The 8,592-nt window shown below is 48.0% G+C and overlaps 1 protein-coding gene across 1 annotated transcript in view; it reads right to left on the reverse strand.

The window, feature by feature from the left end:
* Positions 1-692: 692 nt before the first annotated feature.
* The window catches only part of BLVRA (biliverdin reductase A), a 21,387-nt gene continuing 13,487 nt past the window's right edge, over positions 693-8,592 (reverse strand). Inside the window, exons 6-7 of the mRNA XM_015410701.1 lie at positions 6,467-6,638; positions 693-2,077 (exon numbers count right to left, since the gene is read on the reverse strand). Coding sequence (XP_015266187.1) covers positions 1,804-2,077; positions 6,467-6,638 — 446 coding nt within the window. The 3' untranslated portion in view covers positions 693-1,803. The remainder of the gene's footprint in view (positions 2,078-6,466; positions 6,639-8,592) is intronic.

Consider the following 8,592-nt stretch of genomic DNA (forward strand, 5'->3'; position numbering starts at 1 on the left):
ATACCCCAAAACAAGATAACCTCCACTTCAGAAGGTTTGAAGAACACACTGAAGAAAATGGTGATCTCGTTATTTTTATTTCAACTTCGATGGCTTCTGTTCCCCAACTTGAAGATGGTATTGCACCCCTTAATGAAAAAACTTTCAGGAATGGCCCACTCCTCATTCAAAATGTTCAGGAGACACTGTCATAAAATTCAAAGACCATAGATCTATGAATTCTAAAAGATGCTCACTTTTGTGGCCATCTACTTGTCAGGGGGGGCTCAGTCTCCCCAGACATATCATCAGAAGCTTTATCAAGGAGAAAGGAGTTGAAATTTGTTATGGCAACACTGATTAAAGCCAATATCAAATACAGGTGGGGCTTTCCATGGAAACTCTCTGGGAATCATAAAGGGCGATGCTCGCAAGCCAGCTGTCTTCCTGATATAGGCTTAACATTGCTGAATGCTCTTAATGTAAAACTTCCAGACCGAGCTGACGCCCTCACCAAAGAAATCTGCCCCCAAACACCTGCTACCATCCACAAGTGGAGTAAGATCCCGATAAAAAAAACTCCATAAGCTGTTTATTCTACTCCCTTGTTCCTTAAATAGTTCTTAAAAGTTCCACTTTACTGTGTTTTGCATATTCTAAGTCTATTATAATTGTTGATCGTTATGAATCATTATTGAAGTCTTTTTTTGGGGGGGGTCTGGGTGCTTCTTTTCCCATTGCCTCCCATGAACCAGGTTACCCCAGAAAATGAGCAATTCTTTTGCTTTTATAGAGGGTTTTTCCCCTGTTATTGTACTGGGTTCTGGGGGGAAAGCCCCGGGTTAGGGCTGAAATGTTCTTTTATTTTTTTCTTACTTTTTGGTTGGGGAGAAGATCTTTAACATAATCACGTTTCTTAAACACATTATTAAAAACCATGTAATGATGGCTAACCTACTTTCTTTAAATGACTGGGAACACTGGGAAAAAACAACGAGAGAGAAAAGAGAGGCAAATGAACTGACAGCCACGGCAACCGGCGCATGCTCCAGTTCTCAAATTAACTTTAGAAATCCTCATAATTAAACCACAGTTCAGGAGGAGTGGAATGTAGGGCAAAATGAATCCAGGGAACCATTATCAACATAGAATGGTGGAAGGAATTGGCTCATCTCTCACCAGTTGTGTGTTACACAGGTTGATGTTCTTCATACAACACTTGACCAGGGCTGCCACAGAAAAACGGCAGCCCTGCGTAGGAAATTGTCCCTCCAGTCCCTGTAACACTGAGCCAGATTTATCCATGTCATCCTCATGCCTCCTGGTGGCAGCCAGTTAGACTGAGAAAGGCGTGGGGAGAAGACACGACTAATCTGACACGGCATTATGAGGAGACAACTCCACCCTGAGTTACCTGTTTTGGGTCAGACATAGTTCTGCTCTTAGATGAAGATACTTTCAGACACAAAAATTACTTCCTGGAAAAATTCCTATGACTGCCACCTAGGCAGGTCTACTCAAAATCCTACTGCAAGCTACTCAACGGGCCTTACTCCAAGGGAAGTGTTCTTATGTCTTTCACTGCTAATCTCTTAAATTGAGGATAGCCTATAAAACTCGGAGTCCCTTTGGTTAACCTTAGATCAGCGTTCATGATAGATTTAGAAATATGTTACAGATTAAGTGACATTATACAATATAAAGGCCAGTAAAGGTTGTTTTAAAAGCGCAATGTGCTTTGACAGGCCTGAATTTGTTAGAAAACTCTTAACCTTTGGGGGGAGCGCAAGGAGCAGTAACTCTATATAGCAAGATTCAAAGGTTTCAAGAGTAGATTTTGGGTGTCTGCTCACAGTGAGCCTGAATTTCGTCAGCCAGGTCAAGGCATCGCAGAATCCGCCTCTTTTCTGCAGCCAGTTCATCTTTGGAAACCTGGCCCAAGAGTTTTTTGGCAAAGAGGATGAGGTCTTGCATGAAGAGGCCGACTGCCGCACGGGGGGCTTCGGGGAGGCTTTCTAAGCATCCACTTTTGAAACAGAAGTTGACCGTCTTATCGCGTTTCATTCCTGGCGCCCTTTCTTCAATCCAAGTCAGAGGCCTACGTGTAAAGAAGAGGAAGGATTTAAGGGGAAAAAAGATGATGAAACATGAAGCTCCAAAACACTAATTTAAAACAAAGGTGTTTTAATAAGATGCCATAGTACGACAGAGATGGAAGATGGAGGATAAGTCTCTCAATGGCTACTAGGCATGGTGACTGCGGGGAACCTCCACATCTAGAGGCACTAAGCCTCTGAATCCCAGAGCCAGGAGGCAACATCAGGGGAAGGCCTTGGCCTCTGTGCCCTGTTGTTGACTGTTCAGAGGAACTGATTGACCACTGTGTGAGACAGGATGCTGGACTGGAGGGACCATTGGTCTGATCCGGCAGGGCTCTTCTTATGCTGTTGAGGATCTCTCCCATTACATTTTTGATTGCCCATTGTATTCCCAGCCTAGGTCAAAAATTTTATCTGGTATTTTAACAGTTTTAAGCTTTTACTCAGTACCAGAGAAGATTATATTTTTGCTAGCCGATGCCAATGCCGATGTATCCAATAGAATGGCTCTATTTGCCTTGGCTGCAAGGAAAATACGGGCCAACGCTGTTCCTAGCTAATACTGATTTTAGTGGGTATGTTGTGAATTAATTAACTGTTTATAACCTCGGTTTTATGGATTTATAATGTTTCAGACTGTATCTTATTTTATACAATTTTCTATGTTTTATTGCATTCTTCTCTGTTTGTGGTCTGTAATGGCCTATGGCTAAATACAATAAAAACCTTCTCTCTCTCTCTATGTTCTTATCAGGGGAAGGCCTCGGCCTCTATTCCCTGTTGTCGGCCATCCCGAGGAACCGGTTGGCTACTGTTTGAGACAAGATGCTGGACTAGATGGATCACTGGTCTGATTCAGCAGGGCTATTCTAATGTTCTCATGAAGTGGGTTGCAAGTCAGATAATCCAGCTTTCCTCCTTGAGTCTGCTTCCACACAGGGGAGCAAAAATTCGTCCGCCTCCCCAAAGCCGGAAGCAACATGGGAGCCTGTGAGAGTGGCATCCACGTGCCCCATACCCATGCCATTCACAGTGCCCCAACCCCCACCCCTCTTCTTTTTCCTCTGCTGCACCTTTGCATGAGTGCAGACACAACGGTCATCACAATGCGACCTGGACCTCTCCTCTTCCATCGCTTCCCCAGCAGAGCCCTGCTGTAAAAGCTACAGCACAGCTCAGATAGGAAAGGAACAATGCCAAGGAAAGGGCCAAAAAGGACTGGAGGAATTGCAGGGCTCAGCTCTGCTCATTTGGAGCTTAGCTCTGTCCCCTACCTATTTTCAGCCACCCCCCTGTTCCCCCCTTCAAACCACACACACGGAGCTGGCTTCTCCTGAACCAGGCCCTGGGTCCATCGAGGTCAGTATTGCCTACCCAGGCTGGCAGCAGCTCTCTCGGGTCTCAGGCAGAGGTCTTGCACACCACCCACTGCCTGGTCCTTTTCACTGGAGATGCCGGGATTGAACCTGGGACCTTCTGCATGCCAAGCAGGGGCTCTTCCACTGAGCCACAGCCCTTTCCCAGGTAAAAAGTGTTTAAAAAAAAAATCCAGTTCCAAGAGGAAAGCCCCAAGAGATCTGATCGGTCATGCTCAGAATGAGTTACAAGGTCACACGGATGCTCCCATTTTAATTCAGGGGCTTCCTGCATGCCGTGTGGGGAAAATTCCCACGGGGAAGCAGCTTGAGAGGTTAAGACCTACCCCCTCATGAAGTCGAGATGGATCATCCCTGTCTTCCCCCACTTGTACCGCTTTTCACCTATAAAGCTCTTCAAAGTCGGGAGGGCTGCACATGAATGCAACCGTCTAAAACACGTGGTCTGCTGAGGTCAAAGAACAGAGAGCGTGACAGCAAAGGCAAAAGCTCGTGTGCTGTACCGATCAGAGTGTTGGACCTGGATCAAGGAAACCCAGGTTTGAATCCCCACTCTGCCATGGAAGTTCGCTGCGTGACCTTGGGCCAGGCACACTCTCAGCCCCATCTATTTCGCAAGGTGGTTGTGAGGATAAAATGAAGAAAGGGATGATGTACTTTTGTTCTGCATTGGGGACAAAAGTGGGGGCACAAGTAAGTAAGTACATAACACCTCAAGACTTCCACGGAAGAGTCAGGATTCGAACTCGGGCCTCCCCAGTCCTAGTCTGGCACTTTTAACCACTAGACCACGCTAAAACGGTCAGGTACGTCATACATTGACCAGAGCTCTCACCTGCCCCAAGGGCTTGTTGGCATACTTATTTACATAGGGTAATATATATGGTGGGAGGGGAGGCAGACCTTGGAAGCTAAGCAAGGTCACTACTTGGAAGGGAGACTGCCAAGGCAAACTCTGCAGAGGAAGGCAATGGCGAAAACCAGCCCTGCTTCTCACTTTGCCCCAAAAGGCCCTTACTGGGGTTGCCAGAAGCCAACTGCGACTTGAGGGTGTACTCTACAGACAGACAGATATGATCCTCCCCCTCTTTTAAAGGGAACCGGAGTTTTAATGACACAAGCAAACACACGAGCCAGAAGAGAAGTCCCGTCTGACAATCCGGTCCCTTTGAGATACCATGATACGAGCACAAAAACCATCAGCTTTCCCCCAGGTTCAAAATACTTCCGAGCAGGGCTATTTTGGGGCAGGAACGCACAGGAATGGAGTTCCGGCTGGCTCCCAAGTTGCCCACGCCCAGCAGGAGCTCATTAGCATAACAGGCCACACCCAACAGCAGAAACTCATTAGGATTGGATCATTGGCTACAATTAGGGGTGTGTGGCCTAACATGCAAAACGCCCTGGGTTTTGACAACAAACAAGGTAAAGAGAATAAGAAGCAAAAGGTAGATGTGGCTGGATTGTAGCCTAATATGCAAATGAGCTGTGCTGTCAGGGTGTGGCCTAATATGCTAATGAGTTCCTGCTGTTGGGTATGGCCTATTATGCTAATGAGTTCCTGCTGGGCTTTTTCTACAAAAAAAGCCCTGCTTCCGAGCAATGTGATCCTCTTGGAAGCGTGGAGGACGAATCCAGAAATACCTTCCCCTCTGTCCCATCAAAGACTCCCATGCGGAGCTGGTCAAAATCCAAGACTCTGTCACTGCTGGGCATTTAAAACCAAGCTCAAAGTCAGGAGAGAGCGGGCCAAACACTCGGCTGGTGAACTCAATTGACGTCAATGGAATTCTGCCAGTGGGAAATCTGGCCCGGGGACAGGATAGCCCTGGAACTCTATGTACAAAGCTTTCCACTCCAGGGCCAAGCTGCAGAACCAGGCGTCCCCCACACTGGCCAAATGCTAAGGGGGCAGCCAAACACTGACAAACTATTTGCATCTAGGTGGTGAAAAGTCAACACTGGTCAGCTTCCCTAGGAAGGGAACAAATCCAGACGTAGTCCCGTGTGCAGCTGCACATTTTTCAAGACCTACCCTGCAAAATCCTGTGCGGTGGATGGAAATGCACAGAATAAAGGGTACTTTGGATGCTTGCTGCCATTCCTTAGCACCACCTGCTGGTGATTCTTTTACCTCTTACAAAGAATTTGCCAATCGCTGCCTCTTACCAAAGGAAATACATTTGCACCCAGGCCAATGTTTCCAAATGGCCCCTGGCCTGCCCACTCCCTTCCTGGCCAACGGTGCCCAGCCCCGCCTATCTTGAGCCTGCATGTGTAGTTTCGCCCTGGACATCTTGCCAGCAGACATGTTCGAGCACTTGCAGTTTCCGCTCACATCCCGCTTCCCAGTTTCAAGCTTGGAGAGGATAATTCCGCGAGATGTTCAGTACTCTGCATGTCTTCTGCAAGTCCCTCGAAACACGTGCTTCTTTGGGGCTATTAGCTTTCACATGTGCACCTGAACATCAACCCCCCCTGCTATGCGTGAGACTAGAATAAATCTTGTAAAAGAGCAACCACATGCCGCCGGCCATGTTATGTCAAGGAAGAGAAACTAAGTGATTTTCTCTGTTTACATAATACACACAGGTTGCAGAATTCAGCTTTTCTTGGCACCGTATTTGGATTGCCTGAGCACAGAATTCTAATTTTTAAACACAGAGTACACACAGCCCAATAGGCTGCTGTTGAAACCCCGGAGGTCCTTTTAGAAGAATAGCATACAAGCAGCAGAGATGCAGTTGTGACTGATAAGTAGGGCTGCCAACCTCCAGGTGGAGCCTGGAGGTCTTCTACTATTACAATTGATCGCCAGACTACAGCAATCAGTTCCCCTGGATAAAATGTCTGCTTTAGAGGGTGGACCTTATGGCTTTATACCCTGCTGAGGCCCCTCCCCTCCTCAAGCCCTGCCCTCCCCAGGCTCCACCCCCCAAATCTCCAAGTATTTCCCCGCCCAGAGCTGGCAGCCCTATTGATCAGCATGTTCTCAACCTTCACGCTACCAACCTCTTGTTTGCCGTCTGAAACTGCACGGTCATCCTGGAGTAGTTCTTCTCTTTCTGTTCTTCCCTCGCGGCAGACACAACAGTGAGGTTCCCGAAAAGGTCAACCAGCCAAGTCAGGCGAGCGATCCCGCTGAAGGCCGGAAACCCGGAACGTTCTTCATCCAACGGGCCGCCTTTTAGGGACGAGAAAGAGAGGAGTTAAGGTTATGTGGCAGGAAGGGTGATTTCCAAAATTATCTTTGGGTGACCAGGAGAACTTCTGTGTTCTGGTCTACTCAGGCAGCCAAAGGAAGTGGTACAGTTTGGAGATTGGTCACTGGTAATCCCGGGAGATCTCTGGGAGTTTGTAATTCCGGGAGATCTCCAGGCTCTACCTGGAGCCTGGCAACCCTAGGAAGCAGGCCGACTGGATGAACACTGGAAAGGGGGGGGGGACTCAACCCGATAAATCCCCTGTGCCACCACTCCCCTCATACATACATAATACCTCAGGACTTCCATGGAAGAGTCAGGATTTGAACTCGGGCCTCCCCAGTCCTAGTCTGGCACTAGACCACGCTAAAACTGTCAGATACGTCATAGCATACGTATTTACTTGTTAGCATACGTATTTACATAGGGTAATATATATGGTGGGAGGGGAGGCAGACCTTGGAAGCTAAGCAAGGCCACTACTTGGAAGGGAGACTGCCAAGGCAAACTCTGCAGAGGAAGGCAATGGCGAAAACCAGCCCTGCTTCTCACTTTGCCCCAAAAGGCCCTTACTGGGGTTGCCAGAAGCCAACTGCGACTTGAGGGTGTACTCTACAGACAGACAGATATGATCCTCCCCCTCTTTTAAAGGGAACCGGGAGTTTAATGACACAAGCAAACCCAGGAGCCAGAAGAGAAGTCCCGTCTGACAATCTAGCTGCCTTCCTGTCCCTTTGAGATACCATGATACGAGCACAAAAACCATCCGCTTTCTCTCAGGTTCAAAATACTTCCGAGCGATGTGATCCTCTTGGAAGCGTGGGGGACGAATCCAGAAATACCTTCCCCCTCTGTCCCTTCAAAGACTCCCATGTGGAGCTGGTCAAAATCCAAGACTCTGTCACTGCTGGGCATTTAAAACCAAGCTCAAAGTCAGGAGAGAGCGGGCCAAACACTCGGCTGGTGAACTCAATTGACGTCAATGGAATTCTGCCAGTGGGAAATCTGGCCCGGGGACAGGATAGCCCTGGAACTCTATGTACGCAGCTTTCCACTCCAGGGCCAAGTTGCAGAACCAGTCGTCCCCCACATTGGCCAAATGCTAAGGGGGTAGCCAAACACTGACAAACTGTTTGCATCTAGGCTGTGAAAAGTCAACACTGGTCAGCTTCCCTAGGAAGGGAACAAATCCAGACGTAGTCCCGTGTGCAGCTGCACATTTTTCAAGACCTACCCTGCAAAATCCTGTGCGGTGGATGGAAATGCACAGAATAAAGGGTACTTTGGATGCTTGCTGCCATTCCTTAGCACCACCTGCTGGTGATTCTTTACCTCTTACAAAGAATTTGCCAATCGCTGCCTGTTACCAAAGGAAATACATTTGCACCCAGGCCAATGTTTCCAAATGGCCCCTGGCCTGCCCACTCCCTTCCTGGCCAACGGTGCCCAGCCCTGCCTATCTTGAGCCCGCATGTGTAGTTTCGCCCTGGACATCTTGCCAGCAGACATGTTCGAGCACTTGCAGTTTCCGCTCACATCCCGCTTCCCAGTTTCAAGCATGGAGACGATAATTCCGCGAGATGTTCAGTACTCTGCATGTCTTCTGCAAGTCCCTCTAAGCACGTGCTTCTTTGGGGCTATTAGCTTTCACATGTGCACCTGAACATCAACCCCCCCTGCTATGCGTGAGACTAGAATAAATCTTGTAAAAGAGCAACCACATGCCGCCGGCCATGTTATGTCAAGGAAGAGAAACTAAGTGATTTTCTCTGTTTACATAATACACACAGGTTGCAGAATTCAGCTTTTCTTGGCACCGTATTTGGATTGCCTGAGCACAGAATTCTAATTTTTAAACACGGAGTACACACAGCCCAATAGGCTGCTGTTGAAACCCCGGAGGTCTTTTTAGAAGAATAGCATACAAGCAGCAGA

This window comes from Gekko japonicus, unplaced genomic scaffold (assembly GCF_001447785.1).
Source record: "Gekko japonicus isolate JY-2015 unplaced genomic scaffold, Gekko_japonicus_V1.1 scaffold6528, whole genome shotgun sequence".
Classification (NCBI taxonomy): domain Eukaryota; kingdom Metazoa; phylum Chordata; class Lepidosauria; order Squamata; family Gekkonidae; genus Gekko; species Gekko japonicus.